We start from the raw sequence: 15,166 nt of genomic DNA on the forward strand, positions 1-15,166 counted from the left end.
GATATTAAAATAAATGTTAGTAGCCCAGAAATGTGGTTGAAACATTCATCGTGTTTTTCTTTTAGCCTTGGAATATGACGAACCTATTCTCTAAATAATTACATCATCAGAGAATACCTGTGTAATTACTCTGATTTTGACTTAACATTGTTGAAAATAAGTCTGCTAAATTAAGTTTGAGCTTTAAAGTATAAAACCATAGATCATGTAACTTGGCACAAGTATTGTAACATGGCTTACAGCATTGTCCTGAAACATTTTTATGCTTTGAGTCTACCATCATGGCCACTTTCACCTTTATATTGAAAACTCCCAAAATGTATCTATATGAGGATAATTTTAATACATGAGATTTATGATGCTGTAAAGCAGAAATCCTTTATAACCACATAAAACCATTGTCACCAGAAATTTCAGCCCAAGTTTTACATGAAAAGGGACATATTTTATTTTTCATGCATCATTAAACTTTCTGGAAACAGCAATATTCTAGAATATTCTAGGTGAATGACTGTATATGTCTATTTTTCTTCAGAAAAGTTCAAACATCATTGAAAAAACAACTGAAGAAATATTTTTTCCAATAATTAAATGATTTTCTTCTGCTTTTGTGCAGAAATGTATGTTTAGAATCAACCATGTCTCATATATGCACAGTTCTTTGAGTAAAACAGCAGCCAAACTCACCATTTCTAGACCAAAATGATGTCCTAACTGTTTCAAAGTACATTTTATCCTTAAGCCCCAATTAACTTTGTATCTGTATGCATATGCATGTATATGCATAGGTTGTGTGTGTACATGTGCTTCTATGGGTGGCATGTTTGTAAAGGCACACACAGAATAAGCTGCATTGTGTAGTTAGGAATATGAACTTGGGAAGCAGCCGTTGCAAACCTACATGCCCACCTTGCTACTTTTCCCATCTATGAACACTTTCTTAACCTCTTATCTCAGTGTGCACATCTTATAGGGTTGTAGTAAGATTTAACTAAGTTCATGTATATAAGGCACTTTAAATCACTAATCCGTAAGGATCTAATGAAATACTAGCTAATTCTATTATTATTATTATTATTATCATTATCATTATCATTAGTATTGTATATTCATTTACTGTGTTTTATTTCCAATGTTGTATTAAATAAATACATTTATTAGGTAATTAGAAATATAGAGTTCAGTGAAGTGATATCAGAGATAGACCATCATAATTTCACTTTGGATTTTTCAAGTAAGTTATGTAAGGTAAAGTGGACTGACATTCGCTCAGGATAAGGAGGGCTAGGAAATGAGTGCATGCCATTCACAATAAACGAGTAAATGAACTCACACTTGTACAGGATGAATGGAGAACATGAGGACTATACATAACAACATTGTACTGAACGTTTGTTGAGAGTAATTTTTAAGTGCCCGTACCACAAAAACAAGGTAAAGGATATGTTAACTTGCTTGAATATAGTAATCATTTCAAATAGAGACAAATGTAAGAAAAGCATAAATATATAAGGTAGCAGAATATTTTGAATTTTGCTTACCTCAATCAGCTGGGTTATTTAGTCATCCTGAATGAGAGTAAACAGGGAAGGCAACGATCCCAGAGGTTTGTGGCTTAACCAGCTGTACATGAAATACAGTGAAGTGCATTCATTTCTTCACATTGTACCTCTGTGCTTACTGCAGAGTTAATGGTTGAATGTCACATGTTGTTTCCCCAAGAACTGTAATAAACAGTCTAGCTGACTGAAGAATAGATAAGGTGAGAAGTAAAATAGCAATGTCATGTCAATCATGCAACTTTGAAATGGGTTTTCTCTTTCAGGGAGCGCCCAAACCTATAGCCATGGAACCCTGTGCTGGGAACAGAGCTGCTGTTCTGACTGTGTTCCTGTGTCTGCCGCGAGGATCGTCAGGTGCCCCTCCCCCGGGACAGTCAGGTAGGATCAATAAGGAGCTGTGAACAATCATACAATCCTTTTAGGTGGAAAAGGAGAAATAAACAACACCATCATATTGCACAGTAAGGACTTTTACAAGATTCTAATTTGTAGTATGGTACTATTTTTTTAGAACATAAACTTTTATCCAGTATTTAGGCATCTGCGTTATTATAAATTCAAATTTACAAATGCTTCTTGTAAATACACATTGGACATATGCATATTTGTGTGTGACATACATTTGATTCATATTCACAAACACTCTCTATAATGATTGTGTCCAATAAGAAATCTCACTAGCAGGACAAAACAGATTATTGAACCTAGCTCTCAGTTGCGTTCCTCACTGTTTGCTTGTTAGATGAGAAGCCAAATTACAAGTCCCCTGAAGAGTTTGTATCATGAATATGGGATCAAATCAGTGGATTTATTTGTATGTTCGTGACGTGAAAGAATGATTCTGGAATGTATCTCAACATGTTTAAGATAATGTCTTGCTCCCAGCTGCAGGACAGGTGTAGTTGATGCGCCAGGGGAATCCTCTCCCTGTGATGGGCATATATAGTCATTGCTCGGATTCTCCTTTTCCTACATGAAAAGCGCATTCTCAGCTTGGGGGTAGCTAATGCTTTGTTTTGCCTGGGAGGATTCCCCGGTGCTGCGTTGTCCATATTGTAGAAGCTTTACTCACTGTTAGTATAGCTCGCATTAGATCACAAACCGTAGATTTTTCTCTCTTTTTTTTTTTACACATCCTATTTCATCTATTTAGAACTTCTAATTTTTCTGTATCGTGATTATTTTATCTGCCTGATTCTTTGTGGAATAGGCACTTTTTGAGAACATGGGTGATTTCAAATCTATCTTTCCTTTGAATTCCCTTTTAGCCTGACATAAAGCGCTGGAGTTCTCCCGGGTCCTCACCAATAGTGGACTGACAATCAGCTTGGCTCTCTGCCTTTACTTGGTTTCCTGCACACTCCTCACTTTCTTGATTTGTGTTCGACCACACACACACGCACACACACAGGCTTGTGAAGGAAAAGTATATTATTTTATAACTTTACACTTCAGATATTCATGTAACCGATCTTTCCCCATATATGAAAGTAGAGGATTTCTATCATCTTTTATGGTACATAATGCTATCCTGACACAGCCATTTCTTTCTGGAGTCATTTGTGGCTATTTACTCTTAGAAATAAACATCCTCTTCACTCTCTTATACATTGAACGAATGTCCCACTCTTCTCCTTTCAGCACCATCAAGGTAAATGGGATGCAGTCAGTACAGGAGTTTGGCACTGGTCAGATAAGATGTATAATTATAGGTACTGTGTCTAGCTAATAGAAGCATTCTTTTAAAGCTGGGATGATTTCCAAAACAAACACTTCACTAATGAAAACAAGTCTGTGTGATATACTCCAAGGTTCTTCTAGATCCTTGACAGTGTGATTTACTGATGGGCTGAGTGAAGGCAACTGCCAATACTCTGTCCCTTTAACCTTAGAAATAATTTCGGACTGATTTAAAATAGCCAAGTAACAGCTTGGACCATTACCTTGGCTGTGATTTCTTATAGATACATATGATTACTAGTAGAAATGCTATCTTTAGTGGGCACAGGGCTCTGGTTTTTGTAAAGAGCTCTTTATTTTTCACACTTGAGCTTCAACACAAGACTGTAAGATTAATAATATAAAATTCACTTTATTAATGAGGGGAGTTAGGTGTGGGAAGCATTGTGTTTCTGTACCCAGTGAATAACTGGGACAGGAGAGGACATCAGAATAACCAACAAAATAGCAAAAAATACTCAATATTAGCATTCTGTATAATTTTTTTCTAATCTTCTATAGCAGAGAGCTTAGTTCTCTGTAATCAGCATCTTATGTCCTTAACAAGCAAGCATTTGTTGACAGAGTTCAAATAAAAAAGAAAGCTTGAAATATTTTACTATTCACCGTAGAGAACCTAAAAATTGAGATGTGGTGAACTGTGTGCATAAATTAGAATGCATTTCGTACTTATTTTTTTTAAATGTAATAATTTTTCCAGTTACTCTATGTGAGTAAGAAGACGCTGATTGGGTTCCTTCAAAATGCAGTATTTGCTGTCTGTATCCACTTTGAAACATTCAGAAACATGTTGTGTGCCATGTCTCTGGGCAGATATGTTATGAAGCAAGTTAAGTAAATGTTCAGGGTAGAGTATAGGTAGTAGGAATATCTGTGTTTATTGCAAATTTTTTCAACTTTGCTCTATGTTTAAAATTTTTGATAGTAAACGTTGAAAACAATAAAATAAAATTCTCTTAACACATTACTACAACAGTTTTAAAAAAAGTGACTGTAGAGAAAAATGGTCAAATGTTATCTCAGTTTCCACTAATCAAAGTGTGTACTAACACCAATATAGAAACCAAATGAATGTTTTCACTCTTCATCGAAATATTTGGTGTGAGCACAGCCAGTGAAAACATAACATAGTCTTATCCGATCTTTGGGGATATACACATCCGAAAGGTTATTTATGAATCATTCTGGCCCCTGTAATGGAAATGTTGACATTGATTAGCTTATTGCAAAGTCTGGTTTATCTTACACCTAAATAGAGAGTCTGCATCTATCTTTTTCCAGATCACAACCCCCTATGCATAGAGCAGTTCATGAATGGCAATAGAAGATCCAGGAAATGTGACCTTGACCAAAAACTGCCATCTATGAGCCTCAGTGAACATGAGACCAGAACAATTCTTTGTCCCAGATTCCTCCCTTAGAGCCCACAGGGTTCTGTTGAGTTCCTGGATTGTTGGTGCAGGGTAAAAGGAGTGCATTGAGAAGGAGGTAGAGGGAAAGCTTCAATGATGGGTTATTGCCCCACCCACAGGGTGGGGAGGATAGGGTGCTAGGAGTCTTCTCTGGGTTCTTTGATTCTTTGTCTCCAAGTATCAGTGAATGTAGTTGGTGATTTGATTAACATACACTTGTTAGACTGAAAGTCCTCTTATACTTTGCGCAGTGTCAAAATTTATGATAATATTCCTTTTTGAAATATAGCTTCTTAAATGATTCTTGATTGCAATCTTCGTTGGCATAAATAAAAGCATTTAAGTGAAGAATAAGCTTGGGCATATGAGGAGGAATTCCCCAGAGAAAACCAACTAGAGTTCAGCAGAGATGGAGATAGAGGTAGAAGTTGAGAGATCCTGAGAGGGGACTTATTAAGGAAATTGGCTTATGCAGTTGTGGAGCTTAAGTCCCAGACTTCTGCAAACTGGTGAGCCACTTAGGTTGGTGGTGAATTCAAGGCTGAAGGCCTCTGATTCAGACTTGTCAGTGGTGTTAATTCTTCAACTTGGGACCAAAGACATGGGAACCCCGAGAAATACTGCTGTGATTCCTGGAATCTAAAGGCCAGAGAATTTTGAGTTCTGATGTTCAAGGGGAAAGGAGTAAATCCATTTCTTGAAACCTATTTTTTTTTCACCTGTAAAAAAACTCATTGGGTGGTGTCCACCCCTGTTGAAGGGAGTCTTTCCCAACTGTATCGCTCGTATTCAGACCCCAACCTCAAAGACAGACCCCAAAATGCTGCTTTACCTGGCTTCTCAGTAATCTGTAATCCAGTCAAACTGACCTCTAAAAATACCCATCACAGTGGATTTTTTTTGCCCTCAGAAAAACAGGATTTTACTACTAAACAAAGGAGGTGATTTGGTCATATTTTTTCAGCAGCAGACAAATTCTTATTTTTAATTTTTAAAATGCCATTTTCTTTGTACTTTGTTTTCTCTCTTGGCGACTGTTTCAATCATGTTTAGCAAGTGATGGTTGGATATGGCCCTTTGCATATCTCTCTGGAATATGTGAGCTCCTTATCCTTGGCTCTTATCTCATCAGAGGTTACAAGAGAGGCTATTTGGATTCATCCCTTAGATTATTCATTCACTAGCCTTCTGTTTCATCTTTTTGTAATATAATGAGTTTAGGTGCTTATGAGCAATTCTCCCTCCAGGTGTCTTAGTGTAGCGGAGCAAAAGATATTAAGTAGACTTATTGGCATTCCGCGTGCTGGATTAATTAGGTTCCCTGATCTCACACCCTGTAAACCTGCTGCTTCCTTCTGGAATTGCTGTGAGCAACCACTGCCAACCATGCCAGACTCTCTTGGGTCATTGTGGGATGTGTGCTGATGGCAACTGCTCACTGTGTAGCCACCTTCTCTTCTGACCCCAGAGTGGCTAAAAGACATCTCTGTGAAAGCATGACATGATAAGTAAGTGCTTCATGACACTAAACAACCAAACGTGCCTCCGGTCACCCTGGACAACAAGTGTCCCCAAGCATTTTAGAGTCCCATTAAGATGAAATGGGCATGAAGTAAATAGACCTCTTCACAAACAAAAGTTGAAAATCATAACGATTGCCGTCTTTTGTGATGAAGGTCTGTTATTTCACAGTTTATGGATTCTTCCTAGCAGATGAACTTTTATCACCGGATTAAAAATCCAAAACATTTACAAGCTGTGTACTTCAACCAGTAAATTTTCCCCATGATTCTGCCTCATGTATGGTTGACTCCACATTACCAAAAATGATTCTTCTAAGGCTTTGAAATTTTCTCTTTGAAAGATGTGGCGGAATGATCAGATTGCTTTCAATCACTTCAGAATATCATATAGTGTTTAAAATGTTAGGTCTAAGCACAGTGGCAGTTACAAGTCTTTCCAGCTTGTAACATAAGAGAGAACATTGATTTAATTAAGTTTGAAGAAGTGGGGAGAGGACCAGCAATACTGGGGATGCCTGGATTTAAGTCCTGGCTCTATTCCCAGTTCCTCCTAGTGTTCACCCTGAGAGGCAGCACCTGATGTGTCAAGTACTTCAGCCCCTATTGTTCATGTGGGAGCTGGAGACTGAGTGCCTAGCTCCTGTGTTTGCTCTGGCCCAAGCCTGGCTTGGCAGCAATATAGGGGTTCTCCCCCTTCTCTCTCTCCACTTTACCATAAATAAATCAGTGACAAATAAGTATATACATAAATATGACACTGAAACTCTAGAGCAAGTTAAAGACTTGCCAGTGAGCCAGTGAACCCAAATTCAAGCCCAGGTCCTTGGATACCCGGATGTGTGCTCCTTGCTCACTGTATTTCTCCAGGTAAAGATGTAAGACATTTCAATCAGGCCTTATACCTGGAAAAGATTTAAATCCAGAGTCAAAAAGGAAGACTTGGAGGACCTCTCTAAAACATGGAGCTTGAATTTAACTCCAAAATTTTGATTAAAAAGTGAAAGCATACACATCATGATAAGCGCATTATAAACTATGACCCAGTGTAGGTAGTGGCAGCAAAGTGTGGAAATTGAAGCTTGAAGTCACAGCTCTGAGACAGACACAGATCTGCCACTAATTAGCTGTGCAATTATGAGCAGGTCTCTAAGTCTGTGGGTTGTATTAACTGTTGAACTTATCAAGTGTTAGGATTAAGTTACAGTACTAGTAGGCATCTCATGCTAATACCATTTCAGAGTTCTACTGTAAATTACACCAAGCCACACCCATTGAGGGTGGGGGAAGCCAATGACATGCTTCTACATGGTCCATTTACTTCTCTCTCCAACTGTTTATGTCCAGTAGGGAAACTCTGTTTTCCTATGTACTCCTTCTGATTGGTCAAAAATGATTTGTGTCACTCCTTAAATTTAAAATAATGATAATAGGAATGGGTGTCATGGTTCATAAAATTAAGCTGCTGCTTGGGATGTCTTCACCCCATCTTAGAGTTCTTGGTTGGTTTGCCTTCTGGCTGTGCTGCCCGCTGCTGAGGGCATTCGGAATGCAGTAGGTGAAAGCCCAAGAGCTTAGACCCTGCCACCCACATGGGAGACATGGATGGAGGTCCACTGGAACATCGTGAAAACTGCTTCTTTGTGTGTGTGTGTGTGTCATTACTTTTAAATAAATGAAAACGAATGTATTTTCCAAATTACGAATTTTATTGATAAAGTCTGGTTCCCAGTCTTCTTGGCATGCTTAGAAGGTGAAGATAGTTCATAGTGCCCCTTTGTGAGAAGTGAATAACAGGAATCCCATGACTAGCAGCGAGAAATGGAATGTTCTCTAGTGTCTCAGGGATGGACTGCACACAGACCCAAGATCTTCTGACTCTCTGTGTAGCACTCTTCCCTCTGAAACCAGGGTTTGTTTGTTTGTTTTAAAATACATTATTTTCTATTTTTTGAAGTTTCCATCCCTGGTTTTCTTTCCTAACTCTGTAACTGTACTTCACACATGTGGAAACACATCTGTTGTTCTAATCTTAGCATTTCCTTTGTGAGGGGAAGCTGAACCAAGAAACAGCACTATTGAATTGTATCCAATCTTGATGATAAAAATCTAATGTATTAGTTATCTTTTAACCTCAAATGCAAATATCGTTTAAAGCCTATATGTGTATCTTCATAAAAAAGAAAGAGAAAGTCTGTGCTTTGTGATAAAAATAGACTACAAAAATTAGACGGAGTCCAGAAAATAAGAGAAATAAGAAAAACTAGGAGACTTGCCAAAATGACATGTTATTAAAAGACCCTAGAATAATCAGTAGGAAATTATTTTATCTGCTATCCAAAAATTACCATAAATCCTCATATGAAGTCTCTGTTTCATCAAGAAAATGTTTAAGTGTGGGTTCACTACCTGCCAGCACTGGATGTAGAGCAATGAACTTGAATTCTTCCCCTCAAGAAGTTGCAGTTGGTGTGGAGATAAACATGAAACAAATACGTGAAAACCAACTCCTAATGACAAAACTTGTTCAGTGCTGTGAACCAAGAGGGGGGAAGTGAAAGAAAGCGGATGCAGAATTGCTAAGCCAAGCGATTTTCTGTCCTGGGAACACAAGTGACACATACATGGTCGCCAGAACAGCGTTTCCTCACTTCCTGCTTGCCATTGCATCTCTGTAATGTGTGAGTCTCAAATACTCCCCAAGTCACTTCCTGACTTCGGGGATCTCTGCCCTCCTTTGTGCCTTGATCAACCTCAGGCACCCACAGAGAATGTATTGAGAGATGGTGGCTGCCGGGCACCCCCCTCTACGCACTATGCACTTCCTCTGCCCTTAGTCCTGCCCCATTCCCTCAGGCTTGACCTGTTCCAACTTCTCACACCTTCTCCACTCTACCAGAGAAACGTTTCAGTGGCTAATAGGCTCCTCTGGGCCTCCAGCCAACACCTCTCCCCTGCAAAATTGCAGTAGCTCAACCTGGACAGCCCCTTGAGGCGTAAAAGCCACCTTACCCTCCTTCCTGGGCCCTGTCCCCACTCCCCACACCCCCACATCCCCATCCACACTTCTCCCCTGACCTGTTGATTTTGTGAAGAATGTTGCAGAGTGATGAAGTTTGGAACCTTTTTGAGTTTCTCTTCTTTTTCCCATGCTTTGTTCAGGCACTGGTTGTTCTTGCACCCGGCTGCTGCCAAAGAAAAGCACAGATCTAACCAGATCCCTGCCTGTTCCATAAACCTTTGCGAAGTTCCCATCACCTGTGATAGAAGGGCCGCAAGATTTACTTTGGCATGTGACACCTGTGATGGTCTCTCTCCATCTTCCTCCCAGTTTATTAAGCACCCACGGAGCTCTTCCCTATACGCACCTGCACAGCACTGCTGGCTCAGTGGAGCCCTTTGTGGAATGCCTTAGAGTCCTCATGATAAGCTAAGGAGATGAGTAGATAGAATTCATAATGTTTAATTTTAGGGTTATGATTTCATATATGTTTCTTCCCAGGATTCTGTGAGTGAGTGAGTGAGTGTGTGTGTGTGTGTGTGTGAGAGTGTGTGTGTGTTTTGTGGTACTCACTGTTGTCCTTCTCCCTCTTAGCTTCATATAATGCTACTTCCTCTTCCCCCACCCTCAACACACACACACACACACACACACACCCAAGTGACTGACTTTATTCTCCTTAAAATCCAATTGGGTTTTCTAGTTCACTTCTTTACTGCTTTCCAGCATATCAGAGCCACTTTGTATATTCCTTTCTTCCTAGGTAGTAAGCTTCTGAAGGCAGTCGCTGTATTTTATTTTTTCTTTGAATACTTGTTTGCTTCCAAATTTGTGGTACTTAGTAGTTCTTTGATAAATGTTTGACTAATGAATAGAAATTAATATTTATATATTGTAGAACTCCTTACCCCAAAAGGTATACACTATGCAAATGCAAACTTTACTAAGTAAAAATTTACTTGAAACCATAATTTTGACAAATTAGATTTTTATGTGCCTCTGATTCAAATAGGATTCAAAATATGTATCTTGGGGACTGAAATCAAACCCAAATCTGTATCTTTCACGGAAGATATTTATTGAAGCTGGATTAGTTAGATGTTTAACAGTTAGTGTAAATTGGAATATTGGTGAAAGAGAACACGAAAATAAAGAGATTTATATTTCCAATATGGCATTATAAACCTGCTATACGGTTATTTAACATTCATTATTTGAATTTTGGTTCCTTCCTTGGATACTAGTTTTAAAGCATTTTGTTTAGCTTTGAAAATATACAACTTGGCTATAACTTTTATAACCAGAAAAATTAATTATATAGCATCTGTGAAATAATGCCCACATAGTAGTTATACCCAAGTCAGATAGCCTCTTGAATATATCTGCCAACTTAAAAATATCAATTATTATCTCATTATTGTTAGCATGTATTACTTTGTTATGGATCTATTCAATGCTTTTGTGTTGTCTTAATCATATATATATATGTATACATATATATGTCCATCATTACACAGATAAGGAAGGAAGATATACTCAGAGAGGTTTAATAACATGGCTAAAGCCACAGGAGTAAATAACTATGAAGCCATAATTTAAGAACAAGAAATGTCACACATACAAGTGTTTTGTTATGTTTTTGTGGGTTTTTGTTTGTCGACATTATCATTTGTTTGGGGGAATAACACAAATGTTTTCTTTTACTGACCATTGTAAAGTGACATGACCTTAGTTCTTTTTGAGATTGTTTGTTTTTTACCATTGATAATTGACCAAACCTGATTAATGTTTGAAGGAAACAAAGAAGAAAATGAGGATGAAAAACTTGAATAGTGAACATAGTTAATTAGGCATGCTCCAGAAGTGAATTATCCCTAAAACTTAAATACTTTTAAGATAGGTCAATTAGAAAAAAACTCACATAAAAAGTCAGATCTTGTGGCATGAAAAAATGATACCAACAGCATGACAACAGAGCCTACACATTTTTCTTTTCTTTCTTCCTCACTTGCCACTCCTTGGTAGTATTTCTAGAATTAACTGGTAAGTAATTACTGTGGTCAAAAAAATTGGGAAAAATAAAATTCAACAATGGTGAAAAGAAATGTTATAAAGCCAAATCAGGGGTTAAGGGGTAGGGATAAAAATTTATTTGTAGTAAAAAAAATAAAATAAATAAAACTTTTAAAATTTTATTTTATGACACAGTTCCGTAGGCTGTGGGATTCACCCAACCCCCTCCCCAAATCCTCCCCCATATTCTTCCATATTATTGCAGCAGTACAATTCATAACCAGTCATAATTCCATCATTGCGGGCATGGGTGATCCAGGGAGTCCAGCATCTTATTGTCCAGATAAATGCAACAGTTTCATTGGGAGACCATCCTTGATCTGAAAGCAGAGTTGGCAGAATGTCACCCCCTTCAATGAAAATCCACAATACAACTTCAACAACAGGAAGAAACATGAAAGTTTACAACATCATGAAGTCAATTGACATGGTACTGAGTGACCAGTGTGTTAGAAAATGCATGTTCTTAACCACATCCTGTAACTATTTCATTGACATTTCAATTTTAGTTTATACATAACTGACTGCTATAAACCTTAAAATAGTTATAGGGTACTATTCAGCTGTCATTTATTTGTAGTCAACAAGCTGCCTGAAAAGCCAGGAAGCAACAAAATTAGATTTTTGTGGGCGTGAATGAACTTAACAAGTACATCAGTTCCCCACTATTGCTCAAGATAGCGGATGCTATGATCTGTGTTAAACTGTCAATTAGTAAGAATATTTGCTCTTTTTTCTCCAGAAGTTAGAGAGTCCTAGCTTATATCCATTTGGAGGAATTGAATGGAATACTGCTGTTTTAGATGGGTGTTCTATAATAAAATATTATTATCGGGGTGGCTTAGCAATAAATGTATTTCTCAGTTGTCACAGCTATGATGTTCAAAATCAAGAATGCCTGCAGAGTTGATGACCAATGGGTTGCCACTCCCTGTTAACACAGTCACCTTCTTGCTGTATCCTCACCTGCTAGAAAGAGAATGAGCTTTAGCCTCCTCTCACAGGACACTAATCCCATCATGGAGGCTCTCTTCTCGCCAAAGGCCTCACAACTAAATACTATCATATTATGCCTTAGGGTTCCCTATGTAATGGTTTGGTAGGGGCTGCAGAGGGCACACGTTCAGTACAGAAGAGAATCCTTCTAGAAAGAACTTTGGAATTTTTGCAGGTTGGAAAGTGGCCTTACACATACACACACAGGTTGGAAAGTGACCTTACACACACACACACACACACAGAAATATATGTATCACTCCATAATTTTGTGAAACAGAAACCTATAAAATTTGAGAAACGAAGAGACTTGTCTAGAATCAATGATTTTATAGATGAGCAGGTTCAAGAACTAGCTGTGGGCTGGTTATACTTTACCCATGTTTACTGTTCTATCTGCAAAATTAACCAGGAAAAATAAAGTGAAAACTTATCACCTATCATCTGACAGTTCTACAATAGACAACTTTTGCTACACTAAGTTCAATATCCTTGACGTAGGGACTATACCAGATCTGGAAAAGGAAGTCAGTTAGTTTGAGAAAATATGTTTCCATTCCAGTTAGCTGGTAAAATCTAAGAAAATATGGTCAGGGCCTGAAAATCTTTTTTTTTTCTCACATAATTTTTTTTCCAGTGGGATCACATCACAGGGCCAGAGGTCCCCTTAACAAAATCAGAGGAAGTATTTCAAATTTTAATAAAAAGTCTGTTATCCTGATAGCTAATCTCAAGTCCAGCCATAAACTCTAACACGGTGCTATAATGAGAATACCTACCTAAGATACTTTTGAGTGTGAATGTTCTCTCTCTTCTAATGAAAATCCCAGAGCAGAAGCAAGCACCCGCAGAATTGTAATTCTACTAAAGGAGAGCATTGAGTATAATTACATTAACTCCTTCAAGTCACAATGGTCACTCTATAAAGGCTTTTAGGGAAAAACTTAATGGACCTCTGAAAAGTGAGTAATTTATCTCCATTTATCCACCTTACAATTTGCAAATGAGCATAGACCAGGCAAACTTAGGTGACTTCCTTAACTGATGGGCGGCACGTCTACAGCTGTCTTGCATAGAAGGCAATGACAAAAACTGAAGGGACAGCTTAAGAACTGGAGTTTAAATTGCTTCTCAGAGCCACATGGAGGAGAGTTGAGGAGTCCTGCATGGTCTCTGGGATCATCATTTAGCAGCATTAGGGGAATAAATGAATTCTCATCCCCTAAACTTACTGTCTGATATTTGATTGAACCTTGAAGCCCCTCAAAGTCTGGATCAGTGACCATACATTCAGTTCCATTTATCCAACAAGCCAATGAAGGATCATCAAATCAATAACATGACTGTGCCATCTGCCTTCCCCCTGCTCACCATCATAATGAAAAATGACTCCTTAAGTGTTCTGTGAGGCAATTAGCTTTGAAGGCAGAGCTGTAATGGGGAAAGGCCAAGTGGCATTTGAATTCAAAACTTTACTGATAAAATGGAAAGGAAGCTGTTGTCCATAGTAAAAGATACATAAAATGTATAAATGGGGTAATTTGGTATTACTCTATTTATGCATACTATTATACAACTGCAGCAGCCCACAGCAAGAAGGTCACTGGAATGGCTCGTGCAGCTGCCTGTATCCACAGCTGCTGACCCTGTTTGGAACCATCTTGGACAGACTGTTTCTAAAGACCTCCTCCAAAGACATGCTTACAACTTCCGGGACTAATTCATTCTGTTGTTTAACAGACTTCAGTGCAATTTGATCCCAGTTTCTTTTGTTCTCTTTCATCTTATTCTCATCGCTCTAGAAATAGACAACAGCTGATCATGCTCCCCAAATAATCCATCACATGCTGGAAGGCAATTTTGAAATCACCTCCCAGCCTTCAGCTAAGGTTCAATACAGGACTCCGAGTCCTTCCTACCTTGACTTGAAGCCTGAACTGCGGTGTGGGTTTCTGAGTGTTTAACTCCCCCAGGGTTGTTGGCTGAAGCATGCAAAGTAAAGGGCCTGTTAGAGGTAGGTCTGTCCCTTGGCTTTTCTGATGAGGAAACTGAGGATCCCTCGGAGCTGGACGTCTGCTGTGCTGTTCTGGCAGAGAGCCACGCCCAGGGGACTCTGTTGGCACCACTCCGCCAGTTCCTTTCTCACTATGTCACCTCTTTTAAAACCAACTGCCCTTTCCTGCTTGGCTGTGTCCCCCCCTCGCTGCTCAGCAGGACTCCTCTGTCCCTTCTTGACCTTTCCTGCCATTCTGCATTTTGGGTTTATGCCCATGGTTTATCTTGCACAGTAAAAGGGAGCGCTTAGTTTCATTTAGTTCCTCTGATGATGTTTCAAGGTCATTGCTGACATTTAGCCCTATTCTAAATGCTGTTCACATACCCTGTGACCCATTTAACATTGTCTGCAAATGCGATGGTTTTAGGGAGATGGTGAATGTGTCACCGTGCTGGATTCCAGCGTGACTTTGAAAGCACCATTTGTTATATATGTACCAGCCTCTCTATCCCTTTGCATTGTACCCATCCTTCTGCCTAGATTATGGATGTCTCTGCTGCTAATCACGTGTATCTTACATTTCCTACCAAGAGAACTTCAAATTCAAGGGCCATTCCTCTGCGTCCTCAGCCCACTACTTGTTACTTCATTTACTGTTACAGAAATTTTATCACACTATCTTTGTTCCTGCAGGTGAGATAAGGACGGGCGTTTTCCACCTTACCATTCTATCACTATTGCTAAATGGTGCTTTCAGTGTAACATTGAGAGTTATTCAGAAAGTTCATGGAAATGCATATTATGAAAAAGCTATGGGAGGATCCAGATTTTTTTTTGTACCAAGATAAATTATATTTCAATTTCTT

General features: G+C 38.6%; 1 protein-coding gene across 2 annotated transcripts in view; it reads left to right on the plus strand.

Moving 5' to 3' along the window:
* The window catches only part of ATRNL1 (attractin like 1), a 558,159-nt gene that overhangs the window by 461,990 nt on the left and 81,003 nt on the right, over window positions 1-15,166 (plus strand). Inside the window, exon 29 of one of the 2 annotated variants that reach the window (XR_009246557.1) lies at window positions 1,826-1,939. Coding sequence is in view for 1 of the 2 variants with exons in the window: in XM_058671950.1 (XP_058527933.1) it covers window positions 1,826-1,940 (115 nt within the window). In the remaining variant the exon portion in view is untranslated. Of the gene's footprint in view, window positions 1-1,825; window positions 1,941-15,166 lie in introns of those variants that run through there. The other variant, XM_058671950.1, reaches the window with a different exon arrangement.

This window comes from Ochotona princeps, chromosome 13 (genome assembly GCF_030435755.1).
Source record: "Ochotona princeps isolate mOchPri1 chromosome 13, mOchPri1.hap1, whole genome shotgun sequence".
NCBI lineage: Eukaryota > Metazoa > Chordata > Mammalia > Lagomorpha > Ochotonidae > Ochotona > Ochotona princeps.